The sequence below is a fragment of the Myotis brandtii genome, unplaced genomic scaffold, assembly GCF_000412655.1.
Source record: "Myotis brandtii unplaced genomic scaffold, ASM41265v1 scaffold568, whole genome shotgun sequence".
Lineage (NCBI taxonomy): Eukaryota > Metazoa > Chordata > Mammalia > Chiroptera > Vespertilionidae > Myotis > Myotis brandtii.
In genome coordinates, this window is record NW_005370122.1 from 670,569 (window position 1) to 689,022 (window position 18,454).

At 38.1% G+C, this 18,454-nt stretch overlaps 1 protein-coding gene across 1 annotated transcript in view; it reads left to right on the top strand.

The window, feature by feature from the left end:
* Positions 1 to 18,454, top strand: part of CFAP47 (cilia and flagella associated protein 47) — a 429,694-nt gene that overhangs the window by 207,313 nt on the left and 203,927 nt on the right. Inside the window, 2 exon segments of the mRNA XM_014549721.1 lie at positions 6,557 to 6,749; positions 12,019 to 12,021. Coding sequence (XP_014405207.1) covers positions 6,557 to 6,749; positions 12,019 to 12,021 — 196 coding nt within the window.

Below are 18,454 nucleotides of genomic sequence, written 5' to 3' on the forward strand. Positions count from 1 at the left end.
TGGACTGTGATCCCAGACAGAAATTGGCTGACTTCATAAGCCAAACTAAGGGATCTGGACTTCATAGACTCTAGCAGGAGATCAGTACAGAGGTATTGAAGGGTTGTAAACATAAGCTTGACATAATCAGGTTTGCATTTTACAGAAATCACTGTGGTACATTATAGAAATTGTTCAGGAATGCATTTTAATTTGTGGTGCTAGGAATGTTGGTGGTAGTAGGAAAGATAAGAAATGGACAGCATTCATAAATATTAGGAGAACTCAGGCTTGGTAAATAACTTGATCTTTGGGGTGGCGGGGGTGGGGGGACGTGTAAAAGAGACAGAGAGGTCAAAGATGACAGTGGGTTTCTTGTTGGGTGACTGAGTAAAATTTGATCCCAGTCACTGAAATAGAAGACAAGGGATAATAGCATTTTTATTGGGGGCAGAGGGTGGAACTGAGTAAGAGAACATGATAAATTAATTTTAGTTTTGCTATATTACAGTGCCTGGTATGATTACCGGTGGGTGTATCCTTGAGTCAGGAAAGGGACCTGGGTGGCAACACACATTTGGAGTTCTTTACTGATGCCATGATAAAGTCATAGGAGTGGATAAGATTGCCCAGTTAGATGATCTACAGAGCTGTGACTTAATGTATTGTGGCTAAAGCGTGGGTAGCTCTAGGTGCTCCATTAAATCAGAAGTGGATTGGCAATTTCACTTGAAAAAGCAAGCAATGTTGTTGAAATGAATTCACAAATTAGAAATAAAAGATTGTGATTTTCACACAAATCCCTTTGGGTTCTTATTGTTGAATTCTCAGAGGTCATGCATGCAGTGCAAGACTGCCTTTGTCAGTTCTTCTTGGCTAATTGTTTAGATAACAGAATATAGCTTGTCATATTCAATTTAATTTTGTGTCATTAGGTTATTTTTGCTTGTTAAATTTGCATGATTAATTGTTGCTCTTTCCTTGCATTACATTCCCAATTCACAAAAATGTTCACAAAAATGGCTAAAAAGTGGGTCATTGAAGCATGAGTGGTGAAAGACAGTAACAGAAACACTCAAACTCAGAATGCTGTTCTAAGTGTAAATTATAAATCGGGATCTTATGTGGGTATAAAGGATGAATCTGTATATACTGAAAGAAGTGGATGTGATGTTTTTACAGAAGAATCTAGAAAAGAAAAAGGTGATAAATAAATATCTGAATAATTTTAATTAACTGTTTATTCATTTGTTCCCAGTATTCTATCATAAAGTTTTTTTTTTAGAATAGTGGCACAATTCTGTCAAATATTTTGAAATTTTTAAGCAAAGAGCAGTAATCTTTCTGATTAATTAAACACATTTTTCCTGAACCACTTCAGTTCTCTCTATAATAAAATTAGAGTATTTGTTGCTAAATGTCAGCAAGAATTCAGTTCTAACTACGCATTATTCAGAATTGCGTGCCTATGTAGAAAACAAACAAAAATGGTACAAGGGGTCATATTTTCTGAGGAATATTTAAAAGCAATAAAGCATGATTGGAGTGAAGCAGAATTAGTGAAACTCTTTAATTAAATGGCTTTGCGGTATGTCCCATAATGTCAGTGACATCAATTTGGAAACACAATTATTCTCACAGATGACAACAAATATTGCATGTTTTGATTGGATATAACCATGGATAGGGAACATATGAATAACTCTTTGCATGTGTGTGATAAATATGAATAAAGTATATCATGACATTTTATTCTCTTTATTAGTGGTGGTCTATGTAGTTTCCTAATGCACCTTTAGTGGTTTATAGGGAATAAAATAGGGAGAAAAAAGTTATAGAGTGAAAAAATCACATAGGTCAGAAACCCAGTATTGAACAAACCAAATATTTAAATAGGAAAAGGAAGAGAATCCTGCAAATGAGCTTCAAATAGGCAAAAAGATCACAGTGACATTTTATATTATGAACACAAAGGAAAGAGAGCCTTTGAGGAACGAAATGGTTAACAGTATCAGGTGAAATTGAGGGGTTGCTTGAGATGGTAATAATGAGTCAGGGAAGGTCACTAGGTGGGCCTTGGTTTAATGAGCTAAAGGAATGAAAGAAAGTGGTGACCTGGAATGCAACTGGTGACCTCTTGGTTCCAGGATAGATGCCTAGTGAGCATGTTTTGATATTGCTGAAAAAGAATTGGTCAGGAGGGAGACGTTAAAGATCCAAATGGTAAAAAAAGACAAACTGATGCGGTACTATTCCTAAGATGAGAAGGCCTGGCATCTAGTATAAGAGAAGGGATAAGGGATTGCTCAGCCATTGCAGCTGGAGAGAAGGAAGAAAAGTGAGTGCAGATACAAGAGCTTTTGGATATGTGGTAGGACACTGCAGTGCTCTCCTTAAGATATCACTTTGCTCTTTGAAGTTCTGAGAAAAACTACCATACAGGCTGAACAGGAGGGAGGGTTGATAAAGATGATTAAGAAGCCAGGAGTCACCTTAGCCAGTTTGGCTCAGTGGATAGTGCATCGGCCCATGGACTGAAGGGTCATAGGTTCATTTCCTTGATTGCCCCAGTTGGGGCCTGTGAGGGAGGCAACCAGTCCATTTGTCTCTCACATTGATGTTTCTCTCTCTCTGTCACTATCTCTCCCTTCTACTCTCTCTAAAAATCAGTGGAAAAAACACCCTCAGGTGAGGATTAACAAAAGAAAAAAAAAAAAAAAAGAAGCCAGGAGCCATGAATAGTGGGAGTGAGAAGACAAGGAAAAACAGAATTCTGGGCCTGCAAACTTTATCTTTAAATTAGGAATAGGTACCTCTCAGGTTTCCTGGAAACCCTGGCAATGATCCCCATGGGTGATATGTGCAGTGCTTGAGGACTATGATCAGATTTTTGTTGCTGTTGTTGTTTTAAACATTTTTATATTTTTCAATTTTATTCAATTACAGCTTACATTCAGTATTATTTTGTATTAATTTCAGGGGCGTCACATAGTTGTTAGACAGCCATATACTTTACAAAGTGTTCTTGATATTTCTAGTACCCACCTGGCACCATATATAGTATTACAATATTATTGACTATATTTCCTATGCTGTTCTTTATATCCCCATGACTATTTTGTAACTACCAATCTATACTTCTCAATCCCTTCACCTTTTTTGCCCAGTCTCCCAAACGCCCTCCCCTCTGACCGCCATCAGTCTGCTCTCTGTATCTATGAATCTCTTTTGTTTGTTCACTTATTTTATTCTTTAGATTCCACATATAAAAGATATCATATGATATTTGTCTTTCTCTGAATGACTTATTTCATTTAGCTTAATACCCTTTAGATCAGTGGTCGGCAAACCGCGGCTCATGAGCCACATGCGGCTCTTTGGCCCCTTGAGTGTGGCTCTTCCACAAAATACCACGTGTGGGCGCGCACGTACAGTGCGATTGAAACTTCGTGGTCCATGCACAGAAGTCGGTTTTCGGCCTGGGCGAGTCTATTTTGAAGAAGTGATGTTAGAAGAAGTGGGGGGTGTCGGGCGACAGGAAATGCACGCGGCGCAGACGGGCCACGGGATACGCAGCGCCCGGGAGGTACATTGTTTTGAGGTACGTTTGCTGTTTGCTGAGGTCGACCCCTTCTAACTCTCCCATCCACACTCAAGTATACAAGATGAGTGTGGATGGGAGAGTTGGAAGGGGTCGACCTCAGCGAACATACCTTAATCAGATTGAGGATGTTTTTAGCCAAGGCCAGCTTAGGAGTACCCTAATTAAATTAATAACAATGTACCTACCTATATAGTTTAAAAAATTTGGCTCGCAAAAGAAATTTCAATCGTTGTACTGTTGATATTTGGCTCTGTTGACTAATGAGTTTGCCGACCACTGCTCTAGATACATAAATGCTGTTGCAAATGGTAAGTGGAAAGTGAACATGGTGATATGCGGGCATGCTAAATAGCTATCTCAGACATTGATGAAAGAAAATTAAATTTATTTAAGGAAAGGGGTGGGGGATGAGATATCCAAAGGGAAGGACTGCATAGCATCGAGCCAAGGAGACATTGGTTCAATGATGGCAGCCAAAGTAAACTTGGGACAATGAAACAAGGAAGGGCATTGAAGAAGCAACAGGAGAGCCTAGGCTGGGCTGCTTTGGCTCACTGAAATGTCAGAGAAAAGGGGGCCTTGGAGACAGGTTCAGGGAGTTAGCCCAGGACGAGCTTCCACTGCCCATTGCTCCCCTGGTTGCAAGTCGCATGGGGTCCCTTAGAGGTTGGGGGATACGTGCCAGTGGGGTAATGGCATGCGAGTGCTCCTGGGAGGGCGAATACACACTGGGTCCTTTGTCCTGAGCATGTTTATCTTTCTTGCAGGTGGAAATCTTAGGGGATGTCTCAGGGGAGAACTCCCAGGGGAAGGTCCAATAGAATATTCACCAGCTTTCCAGGTGTGCTCTTTCAGGGTCATGGTCTCCATTGATTGGTTAGTGCCAGGGCAGGGGGTCATTAGTCAATGTAGCTGGTCCAGGGGCAGCTACATCACTTGTCTGGTTTTGCTGATTTTCTGGGCCTGGAGCTGGAATACAACTGAAGCCTTAAGGAGGTCAGGGGGTCTAAACCACATAACCAGTGATATGCTAGGGGAGGAATGGTTACCCTGGGGGCCAGGTTCTTGTATTCCCAGTTTTGCCCCTTGTTAGGCATCTGGGGCTTTCTGCCCTAGTGAGCTTCTATACCTGGCCCATCTTCCTTGCTCTGGGAGGTCTAACATTCTGGGGGTCTGTCTAACAGTAAGATTTCATTCTTCTTTATGGCTGAGAAATATTTCATTGTATTTATGTACCACAGCTTTTTTATCTACTTGTCTATGATGGGCATTCAAATTGATGTTATATCTTTTACTACCAGAAAACTCCCCTGTGGCTTAGTCTCTTTCTGGAGCTTTCTCTCCATCTCCTGTCTTAACTGAAGCTTGTATCTTCACCCCAAAATCAGTTTCCTTGTGTTCCTCTTTAACAGGGACTGTTGAGGAATATGCATGAATGTTTCTTTTCAGTTTTGCTGTCTTTTCTTTTTTTTTTTTCCTTTTTATAATTCTTACCCTATGGAATTAAATTAGATTCTCTTTACAGCAAATTGGTGGTGTTGATAATATTTAGACATAAATGACTGTAAGAAGTTTTGTTATGGTGATAAACATTTATGGTATATTTGAACAATGTTTATTAGTTATATCCTTCCACTTAAACAATCTGATCAATGGAAATGTAAGCTTCTGAAAATTAAATTTAGTCTGAGCTTTGCTGATTACTACTTAAATTAATTATGCTTTCTATGCCAATTGGAAAAATAGATTAAAATAATTCATAACTTTAAAAATCTGACATTGAAATGAATAAGCCAAATATAATAGCTATAAATCAGAAGTTTTGCAAAATTAATGTGGAACTGGTAGTGCATATGATAATGATTGGATAACACTATATGTAGTTATATACTGTGATATTATGATTTATGACAAATATATATTTGGTGTTGATTCTCATTTCTGACACAGAGCTTTTTTTAAAAAAAAATATATTTTTATTGCTTTCAGAGAGGAAGGGAGAGGGAGAGATAGAAACATCAATGATGAGAATCATTGATTGGCTGCCTCCTGCACGCCCCCTACTGGGTTTGAGCCCGCAACCCAGGCATGTGCCCCTGACCAGAATTGAACCCGGGACCCTTCAGTCCACAGGCCAAAGCTCTATCCACTATACCAAACTGGCACAGAACTTCTTAAACCTTTTGGACTTTCTAAGTGATAAGAGTGAAAAAGGTGTCTTTGTTATGTTAATTAATTGGCTTTTTGAAAGCACCTTAGTATGGGGGCTGATTATCAGAGGAATCAACCATGATTGGAGGGTTAGAACTTTGTTTTATCCCCAGATCTGGAATGGCAGAGGTCTAATAGAACCCAACAAGAGGTCATCAAAACTTCTGATTTATAGCTAGTTGGTCAAAAGTATAGGTAACAAACTGAACTTGAGACTGGTGTCTGAATTTAGTTGCCAAGGAGGGGGGTCCTTGGAAACTCCAGTGGATAGTTAGGGGGTTAGAAAGCATACTGACAACCTGGGCTTTTGATTGGCATCTGAAATAGTAGTCTTGTATGACTGAACCTTCAACCTGTGGAATCTGATACCATCTCTGGGTATATAGTGTCAGAATTGAGTTAAATTGTTGGAGGTTCTGCTGGTGTTTGATAATTGGTTGTGTGGGGACCGGGATTCTATCCTCCACCTTCACACACACACTGGAAAATTGGTGACCAGAATCCTTAGGTAATAAGCTGCTTCTTGTAAATTACATAGCGTGGTACTTTACAGACTAGATGCTATAAAGGCAAAAAGTTGGGAATTTAAAATGGGCATTAGAGGTTATCTTAACTATTTTTCACTCTTGAGTGAATGTAGCTAAGCAGAAAATACTGATGGCCTTTATTTTTCTACCTGTCATTCTTTTATCTACTCTTCAGATTTTTATTTTGCCATTCAGGTCTAATATAAGTTTTTTTCTCTCTTTTATTCAATTTTAGGTTCTGATATTATCCCAGATTCTACCACATTCCCCAGATGATATGCCCTCCATACATACTCAGAAGTCACCAAAAGTCAATCCTTGTTTTATAGACAGCAACGTATATTCTGATTCTGAAAGACTTTTGCTTAGTTGGTTGAACACAAATTATGAGAATGCCCGACATATTGTATGGAAAAAGTGTCCAAAAGGTAAGAATTTTTTTCCTTTAAATAAATCATTATAATTTGTAGTCTGACAGTGTAGAAAGAGCTGCAGAATTGGTCTCAAAATTCATGGATTTTATACTTGACTGCAGCATTTGTGCTCTGTTCTGCAAAAATAGTATTCCTTAACATCTTCAAGATCAGTTTCCTTTACATGTAAAATAGAAGTAATAAAAGATGCTTCTCCAATTTATTTTGAAGAATAATTGATAAAAATTATGTATAGGTGCTCCAGATATGAAAGATAGCCTTAATGTAATTGATGAAATTTTCAACTCTATAGAGTATTAAATGTAGGTGACATTGCTCAAACATTGTATATAATTAGTTGAGATCAAGTGAAAATTGACTAGACAACAACTTACATTTTGTTTTGACAGTCACGTTGGGAATCACTAAGTGCAATAATGCTTCATGAATTTAGGAGGAGGGGTAGGTCATATTTATTACATATAGGGTGGGGCAAAAGTAAGTTTATAGTTGTGAGTACTCAAAACACAGAGTTTCTTCTTGTATTGCAGGTATTATTTTCTATATGAACAACTACAAATATACTTTTGCTCCACTGCATATACTGAGAAAAGAGTTGTGTTTATAGACAGACCTGCTCCAGTGTTCAGGCATGCTCTCCCGTTAGGAGGAATGAAGCTCTATTAAGAGTATTAAACTCTTTGAAAAAGATTCAATTTGTTAGTATAACAGTGAATTTTTTATTTATTTATCATAAGCATTGATTGATTGAGGAGGACATTATTCATGTTGGTTGTTTCTTTCACTTCGATTCAGCTCCCCTTTTCCAAGCACATACAACCCTGCTATCTTGAGAATGGATTGTGTTTTAACATACAATAATTAAGTTTATATTTTATACTGGACCCTTGGAGTTTAATCTAAACTTTAGAAGTAGGAAAAAGTTAAGAGTATGATTTAAAATGAGACTTTCAATTACAGTTGCTCTGAACTTAAAACCATTAGTGAAGCAAACATGTGACATCAAGTTTGAAAGAGATATATCGATATATTGTTATTAGAGAACAGTAAGTGTAGAATATTGTATTACCTTCTAATTGAGGTGCTGTTTACATCAAATAGTTTGACTTGAAACTATAATTTAATAAGATTTATATCTTATAAAATGTATTTGGCTCATTAAATCTATAAAAAACAGGATGCATCATCTACTGCTGGACACTTGGGCTGTTTCCTTGGCTATTGCAAATAATACTGCAATGAACATAGGGGTGCATATATGCTTTTGAATCAGTGTTTCGGGTTCCTAAGGATATATTCCCAGAATGTCACTGGGTCAGGTCATAAGGCAGTGCCATTTTTAAATTTTTGAGGAGTCTCTGTACTGTTTTCCATTGTAGCTGTACCAATTTACAATCCTACAAACAGTATACGTATGAAGGGTTCCCTTTTCTCCACATCCTCACCAGCACTAATTATTTGTTGACTTTTTGATGATAACCATTCTGAGGTGTTATCACATTGTGGTTTTGATTTGCAGTTTCATGATGATTAATGATGTTGAGTATCCTTTCATATGTCTATTGGCCATTTGTATATCTTCTTTGGAGAAGTATCTATTCAGGTCCTTTGTACATTTTTAAATTGGATTGTTTGGTTTGTTTGATGTTGAGTTGTATGAGTTCCTTATATGTTTTGGATATTATCGTGTTATTGGATATATCATTTGTGAATATCTTCTCCCATTCAGTAGGTTGTTCTTTTGGTTTTGCTGATGGTTTCCTTTGCTGTGCAGAAACTTTTTAGTTTTTTGTAGTTCCATTTGTTTGTTTTCTCTTGGCCAAGGAGACATATTGAAGAAGATATCTCTAAGACTGGTATCAAAGTGCTTACTGACCATTTTCATCTGGGAGTTTTATAGTTTCATGTGTTATATTTAAATTTTTAATTCATTTGCAGTTTATCCTTGTCCATGATATAAAAAAAGTAGTCCAGTTTGATTTTTTGAATGTATCTGTCCAGTTTTCCCAGCACCACTTATTGAAGAAACTGTCATTTCCCCATTGTTTATTCTTGCCTCCTTTGTCGATTATTAATTGACCACGTAAACAAAGCTTTATTTCTGGATTCTATTCTGTTCCATTGATCTATGTGTCTGTTTTTGTGCCTGTATCATACTGTTTTGATTATTGTTGACTTATAGTATAGTTTGAAATCAGGCAGCATGATACCTCCACTTTTGTTCTTTCTTCTCAAGATTACCTTGGCTCTTTGGGGTCTTTTGTGGTTCTATATAAATTTTAGGGTTTTGTTCTAGTTCTGAGAAGAATGCCATTGGAATTTTGATAGAGAATGCATTGAATTGTATATTGCTTTGGGTAGTATGGACATTTTAACAATATTAGTCCTTCTAATCAATAACATGGTATATCTTTCCATTTATTTGTATCCTCTTCAATTTCTTTCTTCAGTGTCATCATTTTCAAACTACAGGTCTTTCACCTTCTTGGTTAAATTTATTTCTATTTATTTTATTCTTTTTGATATAGTCATAAATGGGACTGTTTTCTTTATGATTCCTTTTCCCACTTCACTTTATTTGAGAAACTTTCCCAATAACCTCCCTAAAATAGCATATACTTCAGTCTTTCTCTTTTTTGTTCTTTTTTTCCTCAATATCACTTTCCAAAAATAATATATATAGTCTGTCTCTTCCAGTAGAATGTGAGCTTCTGAACAGGAACAATGTTGTCTGTTCACTGCTGTATTCTCAGAGTCTAGAACAGTGCCTCAAAAATAATAGATACCAAATATTGTCTGAGTGAATGAATGAATGAATGAATGAAGAGACATTCAGGTCTTATACATTTTTTATATCCTTTTCCAGATAATGGAACATGTATGTGTACCTTCTGGTACAAGTATGGGAGTTAGGTTGAGTGGTTGAGGTGGGAGGGAGGCACTTTTCATCTTCAGTATGTACCTGAGTACAGGTTTTCATGGTTCGTAACTGTGGAGGTCCCTGAGGAGAAGCTCTGTGAAATATTGCACTTAGGTTTACTTGGACTGAGAAAAAGTCATACTCATTACCCCAGATTTTAACCTCTCAACATTGGCACTTGCTCTACTTACCGCCACTTCATTGGTAAGGTCTGACAATGCTTACAACTTGGTGCATTGGTGTTGTGGCGGGTAGATGGATTGGATTATACCCCAAACTGTTAAATTGAGAAACACTGTGTGAGGCCTAGTAATCTGTATTTTATTTGATTCTGATGCATACTAACATATGAAACAGAATATAGTATCACAAAAAGGGCTTTCACTAGTACTTTTAAGTTGTTCACAGAATTTATTTGTTCGCCAACTACATTTCCCCAAAAAATCCCCCCTTTAAACAATAATTCCTTTGAAAGAATAATGGCTGAGAATTTCCCCCAATTAATGTCAGACATCAAACGACAGATCCAGGAAGTTCAGAGAATACCAAGCAGGAAAAAATGTCAGAAAAACTTTATACCTAGGCATATTGTATTCAACTACAGAAAATCTAAGATAAAGAAAAAAATATTTTAAAAAGAAGCCAAAGGGAAGCAAAAAACACCCACCTTACCTACAGAGGAGCAAAGATAACTATTATATCCAACTTCTCAGCAAACATGCAATGAGGAGGAGAGTGGAGTGAAATACATAAAGTGTTAAGAGGAAAAAAACACACAAACACCTAGAATTCTATACCCTGTGAAATTATCTTTCAATGGTGAATGAGACAATATTGCAGAGAACAGAGAGGGGGCCTTGCTTTCACATTTTCTGGATAAACTGATCAGTTGGCAGCCTGCAGTGTCATCCCTGTGGCAGCCTGTTTTGATTACCCTGATGGGGCAACAAATAAGAATCTTTTAGTTGTTTACAGATTTCCGAGAAACTTTTGAGAGTTTAGCAGTGGAGTCAGCAAGATGGGTTGTTTCCATATTACATATCTGCTGAGGCTTTTTATCAGCACCTCCACCTCAGTTAGGACAGGTCTGATACATTTCTCTCATTAGAATGTCTTTTCAATGATGGAACTATGAAGGATGTGACAAATAAGGGAGCCTTGCTCTTGATAGAGGAAAGCATGTTGCAGAGTATCAAGTAGTAAAGCTGTTAGCAGTTGGCTTAGAGGTCCAGCCACAGGGGACTTTGAATTAGTGTTTTAGAACTTTATTCTGTTGCCCTTGGAGAGTCAGAAGAGATGGCTGAGCTGGTGACTGCTATGATAAAATGGGCATTTGGTCTGTCAGCAGCAAGTGCATGGATTGAAGTGCAGAGAGGTCACATGTTTTTGATCAGCACACTTGAATTTAGCCCTCAGAGCAGACTGAGGTATCTTAACGCTGGACTTTCTATGCATTAGCCCAAGCATACGTATGTGGTGCCAGGCAGTCACCGTTTGATAAAGTTACAATTCCTAAATATAGATGGTTGCTGGGAGCCACGGGTAAAAAACAACAACAACAACAACACTCATTCTTTGTTTGAAACAAAACAAAACAAAACACATAACAGGTGGGGATTTATTTGTAAATGTGGAAGTCAAAAAGGAATTTTCTTATGGTAAGTGGACAGCTGTCCCATGTAAATAAGGGACCTTTTTAGTGCTTGCCAGGAGGTCCATTTGCTTTTACACATTCATCCTTCTGTTCCCAGTAGCTCTTTTATTATATGTGCTTATGTTCTTTTATCATTAACACTATAGTTAATATTTTTTCACTGATGAGCCATTTTACCTCTTAGTGATAGTATCTTCTTCAGTAGATCATGCCTGTGATAAAGTACCAGTTATGTCATTCCTCTGCACCCTTTGCTTCAAAGGCTACATTTTCCTTGCTAATGGAAATTTTATCATCCTGTAATCACCTGGTAATTTTGAGAGCAGCAGCAGACCATTTTGTAATGTAAATGTAATTCCTGACAAGACTAAGTACTTTCATTTGAGTACACTTTAAAAAAATCTTCAAATGGGAACATTTTGAACTGCCTGTTCAAAAGAGCTCTGTTCTACAAATAATGTCTTTTTAGCTTATGCTTATTTCAACATTTTTTTCATGAAGTAACAATTGTAGTTCTTATGAATGAAAAATAAATACTGTTTTTTATTCGATTTCCTTTAATGGAGTGGAGTTAGAAGTATGTTTGGAAAATTTATCTTTTATACCAGGTAGTATTTAAAGGTGCCCCTGATTTAATTTACTATGTAAGAGTTTGTTCATGTAAACACTATTGAGTATACATTTGGAAGATTGTATTGGCCTGTTAATTTGGTATCTATTCTTAAAACTAATGTGGTGTTGAGGTCTTACATTTGCATGCATTGCTTGCTTCAAATGTGTCTAATTTTCAACCTTATTAAAGCACATAATAGTCATTATTTACAAAGCATATTATATTTTCTCCAGAAGTTCCAAATTAGCCTTTTAATGGTTAGCATTAAATATTTACCATCAGTGTTGCAAGACTGAAATGTAAACAATAATGGTATAATCTGACATATTAATGTTACATCAAAGTTTTACTTTGGGAAGGTGATTGTCAGTCAATATGTAGAAGTCTTGAATAGTGTAAAGCTCAGAACTAAATTGTGAGAAATGCCAAGCAGTCAAACAAGTGTGATAACTGAAAGGTAAACCATTTCCAATGGATTAGCAGTGTGGTTTAATAAATCAGGGTGAACCAAGGCAGTAGCCATGCATGATGGAAAATGGAGGATGTAAAAATTCCCCCTAAGCCAGACCACATTTTTTTCTTTCTTTTATATTCATACCTACTCAGTGGCAATGCCTTCCAGTCACAGATCACTGGGAACACATCTGTAGTTCCCCAGATTCCTTTTAGTGCTCATTACCAAAAGGGAGACCACACATTATGGTCAATGCACATTGACTGTCTATGGGCTATCTCACATTGACCGTTATTATGAAAGATACTAGAGGCCCGGTGCATGAATTTGTGCATGGGTGGGTTCCCTCAGGGGGACCTACGGAGATTGGGCCCCAGCTTGTGCCCCTAGCCTTGTAGCCCTGCAGCCCCGCCTGACACCCCGCCTTGGCCTGGCACTGCCCCCTCACCTGCTCCACCATCCTGCCTGCAGGGTGATTGGTTGGGGCCGCCCCTCACCCCCCCCCCCCACTCCCTCAGCGCCTGGGAGCCGATGGTGGACCCACCCCCTGCTGCCACCACTGGTTGCCGTCTGTGGAGCGATTGGTGGGGCAATTGGGCCCCTGCTTGCACCTGCCTTGACCTGGCGCCGCATGCTCACCTGCTCCATCATCCCACCATGGTCAGGGCCCATCGGGGTCGGCAGTGCCTCCACTGCCACCTGCTGTCAGCACCGTGTCACCGACACCCACCATGTTCTGCGCCACCCCCTGGTAGTCAGCGCATGTCATAGCGAGCTGTCGAGCTCTTGGTCAAATGACCACCTGAGGGGACAATTTGCATATTAGGCTTTTATTATATAGGATTATGAGACAGTACAGGCACTTGGGCCTGGAAATGGAAAAATATAGGGTGGCTTAGAAGCCAGGTTAAGACCAGGTGGCAAGAATGTCGCCATACGTCCATTTCCTGCTTAAAAAAAAAAATGCAGAATTTAATCTACCTTATAACTGTTTGCTTTTCCTATCCTGACATGAAAATTTCCACAAGCCATTTTCAAAAAGCCTGTCTTTTCAAGCAAGCCTGCCTAGTCCCAGCTTATCAAAGCAGCCAAGCAGAACCAGCCCCTGAACCAATTTAGAGGGCCTCCTTTCCTCTGTCCTGCCTCCCTTATGCTCAGGTATAAACTTAATAAAATCTGTCTGGAAACTTCTTTGGGGTTTCCTCTCATTTCTATTTTGGGGAACTCAAGAATCCCAATGCTGGTAACAGTTATATGAATTGTGCATTGACTATGTAAATTTGGGAAAGGTTTAAGAAAATGTATTCACCTTGATTGCATGCTCTTAGGGACAGTGGTAATCCTAGGAGTGAGTAATTTAGTAAATCTTGTCTGGAGGAAAGAGGACTATAGTGAGGCTAATTATTTAATTGGTAAATAAGTAGTAGTCACTCATATTAGACAGAAGAGGGAGATGTTTGGTATTTTGCGTTTTACACAATGAGCTTGTTTTTGTTTATGCTTAGATTAGATTATGAAATGTTCTTGTTTTGTCTCATTTCATCACAGTGGCAGAGTGACCTTGTATGATACCGGTGTTCTGTGAAACTGTTTATGTCCAATAAGAGAATAACATGACCTAGCTGTTATGTGCCCCTACCAGTAGGAAAGCTTAGCTAATAATACCCGGCAAGCTCACAGGACAAACTGTCACCATTTCTAATGATCCAAGAAGTCTCAGTGCTTATAATAGCACTGTAAACAGGAAATTAAGGAATGAGGCAGGCAGCCAACCATCATATTATATAATGCCTAGAGTTATTGTATAGATAATTCATTTTGGGAAGTTCTTATCTTTTTAATGTATTATCTAAAATTGCATATAATTTGGGATGTAGCATTATAGTGACCTTCAAGCTGTCTCAGACATTTAGCATCCTATATGAATTTTTCTAATATTTTGCTTTCTATCAAAATGCTTTAAAAAGATTCACAAATATTATTCGGTTTTTTGAAAGTAGGGAAACTCAAGATATTTCCAAATAACTAGTAAGAAACTTTCAGCTTTATGAAAGGAAAGCATGTCTAGAATATGACTAAATTAAGAATAGATTCAGTTATCTCTTCAATATAGTAGACCACAATTCTAATTGGACATTGACTAAAATGATGATTAATAATAATAATAGCCAACATATGTGGTATGCCAATTAAAGGACTAAGAATTTTACATATATTTGTTTATTTAATCCTCAAAACAAGCAGCATGATCAGATAACTGTTATTGTTATTAACAGAAAACCTAATGCTGAGAGGTTAATTTATTTTCCTAGGAAAGGCTATGGCTGGCATTTGAATTCAAGCAGTTTCACTCTAGGGCTAATGTTATGTATCATTATGTGATGTTTCTTCAAAACATTAATTCTTCTTTAAGTTAGATCTGTGTAATTCTTGTGAATTCTTTTCTGATATCCAGAGAGATGTCATATTTATTTTCTTGTTCACCACAGTGGTTTTCCAAATCTGGATGCCCACTGCAATCACATGGAAAATGAAAAAAACAAAACCAAAACCAAAAAACTTACACTCCACTCCAGACCAATTGAAAGTCAGTCCCTGGCCCTAGCTGGTTTTGCTCAGTGGTTAGAGCATCAGCCTGCGGACCAAATGGTCCCAGGTTCAATTCCAGTCAAGGGCATGTACCTTAGTTGTAGGCTCCTCCCTGGCCTGAGCCCTGGTTGGGGTGCATGCAGGAGGCAACCAATCAATGCGTTTCTCTCACATCGATGTTTCTCTCTCTCTATTTCTAAAAATCAATGGAAAAATATCCTCAGGTGAGGATTAACAAAAAAAATAAAAATAAAAATAAATAAATAATAATTTAAAAAAAAACAATCCCTGGGATATTGCCTGTATACATGCAACTTTTAAAGGCTCTTTAGATGGTTCTGATGCACAGTGTGAAGGTTAAAAACTCTAATGTATGTGAATATAGAAATAGAAATAGAGAATAATATTACATAGTGCAGAGATACCGTATTCTAATATATAAAAACCCTGGGTCCGTCACATCCACAATGACCAGAGACTCGACCTAATGACCAGGCTGCACATGCAGTAGGCTCTGGTGGGTGGGGACTTGTGGCAGCAGAGACAGGTATGGGGGAGGCGGGGCTGGCACTCACACTCACTCACAACCATACACACGCACAGACACACACAGCGCCCACCAGCTCACAGCCTTTTCTCCCCTTCTTTCCCTCCCTCCCAGCTCAGAGCCTCTCTCAGAATGAGGAAACAAAACAGATTGGGCCTGAAGAGGCCTGGATGGAAGGGAGGGCCGGCAGATGGTGGAGCAGTCCCCATTGGCTTTGCCCCCTCTCAGCCTAGAAAGAGGAAGAGGGAGACAGAGAGGCAAGGGGGCCTGGAGGACTGCTGAGAAAAACAAAGAGAGTTAGAGACTGGCGAGATCAGGCCAGCAGGGGAGGGCAGTTAGGGGTGATCAGACAGACAGAGGCAGTTGGGGGTGAGATCAGGCCGGCAGGGGAGAGTAGTTAGGGGCGATCAGGCAGGCAGGTAGGTGAGTGGTTGGGAGCCAGCAATACCAGATTGTGAGAGGGATGTCAGACTGCCAGTTTTATCGGGCCCAAACTGGCAGTCAGACATCCCCCATAGGAAACCCGATTGGAGAGGGTGCAGGCTGGGCTGAGGAGATCGCCCTCCCACCCCCGTGCACGAATTTCGTGCACCAGGCCACTAGTAAGATACTGTTTCCTAAAACATGTCTCAAATTTAAAAGAAGAAATATATGAATAATATTATAAGTTCTGAGGTTTTCATGGTTTTGCTTTGTTGCAACCTATTTTGATTTTGCATAGCAGAAACCATACCAACAGTAAATTCTCAGTGTTTTAAAGCTCCCGTAGGAAGCTGAGGCTGTAGGCCAACAAAGTGACCCAAAGTCCAACAAGGAGTAGGTGCTTACAGGAAGAAATGGGATATTATCAATTGTCTCCTTGTGGTAGAGACAACTAGACACTGATGAGAAGAGTTGAGTTAAGGTGTTTAGTGAATTGGTAGAGGTCAAGTATACACTAGTGAGAGAGCATGAAGTCGCTGGGGGTCACACCTTAGGGCTATGGTGAAAACACATTGCAGCTGCATAAAAGAAACTCACACACCATGTCTAACCCTGGGAAAGGGGCTGGGATTTGACATGACAGTTAAGTAGAAAATCCTAAGCTTTCTATAAAAAGTTCCTAGAACTAGTGTATGAGTAGTATATGAGTTTATCAAGGATGGAGGATATATGAGCAGTATACAAAAGTAAATTATATTTCTATATAATGGCAATAAACAATTGAAATTAGAAATTATATGCATATAATTTGCCATAGAATAAAATGCTTAAGTATAAACCTAGCAAAACATGTGGAGGATATACATGCTGAACATTACAAAGTGCTGATGAAAGAAATCAGCGTCTTGTAAAGAACTAAGTAAATAGAGAAATATATCAATTATGCACATGGACTTGAAGACTATTGTTAAGATATGAAAATGGTGTAACTCCAATGAAAATCCCCCCACATTTTTTTATGTTGACTCTAAAATGCAGATGGGAATGTTTGGGGGTGGATGATAAAACTTTTCTGCTTGGATTGTGGTGGTAAATACATGACAATGTATATGTCAGAATCCTAGAGGCTACACCCTAAAGAGTGAATGAATGTTAGTATATGTATTTTTTAACCAACCAAGACATGGAAGTAATCCAGGATGGAATGTAGACTGTGACAAATGACAAATGTAACAGCATTACATATGTTTGACAACCTCACTCAATGTAATGGAGAAGAAAGGAGCTTGACTTAGTTATCTTTTGAAAACAATATTACTGCATACTGTAGAACTAAAGACAAAAACACTATACATACACATTACTTTCTTGCAGGGGTATGGGTTTGCAATTCTGATAGTACTGTATATGTATACTAGTGTTGAATAAATAAATAAATTTATTGTAGATTATGAGAGTCAGATTTTTAATTGTTGAAGAAAGAAGTTAGAAATAAGGAAATGGGGGACATCATAATGGATCGCTGGGTTGAAGTTGTGGAATTGATAGTAACAGTATAACACTTAGGTTTTTTTTATATATTTTTATCTATTCATTAGTTTCTAGTTAGGAGATTTTTCGTTAGTTGTTTCTCTTTATGGGCGTGATCTTTCCTCCACAAGATGTTAAGCTCCTTCAGGGGAATTTCTACCCCTTCTCTAATGTTGGTACAAGATGCGGATGGGATATTTAGAGTACATGGTCTATATCCCCTGCTAACTGACTGATTCACCATCAACTTAAAAAGCTAGTAAATTGCCCCTTTCAGATTAAAGTTAGAATTGCTCCTAGTTCGTCGAAAAATGAATATTGGCCACAAAAGTGAGACCCTTTACTTTTATTGGAAGACATGAGAAGCACATTAAGAGAAGCACAGTTAGGTTATAGTTATACAACCAACTAGAAATGTACATTTTAAAATCATTACTTTGATGTATCTCATCTTATATCAAATATAGTTATTTAGAGATTTTATCAGGGAAAATGCTTTGAAAAATACAGTGCAGAATGTTGTTTGCTATGTATTAATCGAAAATTCCTAGTGATCTTTGTTCGCTAGGTTGATTTTGAAATAGTATTCTATAGAAATCCTATAGAAACATTCAATGTTGTAGCATCTCAGGTGAAAAAGTACTCAGCACTCTTTCTGTGAAGTATCCAGGACATCTGTGGTTTCAGAGAAATGAAATTTTCCAGTTCAGATGTAAAGTAGTCCTGGTTTGTGGAATTAAAATGCATGTCATGAATATCTTGTCATGGTTTGTTCTTCACAGAAAATGGAAATTAAGAGATTTGAAGGAATTTATGAAGGTCACCAGTTTTTCTTCTTATTTTCATACAAGGAATCATCTCAAACCAGTAATAACCAGGGCTCTTCTAGAAGCATTTTATTTTTATTTTTTAAATTAAATCTTTATTGTTCAGATTATTACAGTTGTTCCTCTTTTTCCCCCCCATAGC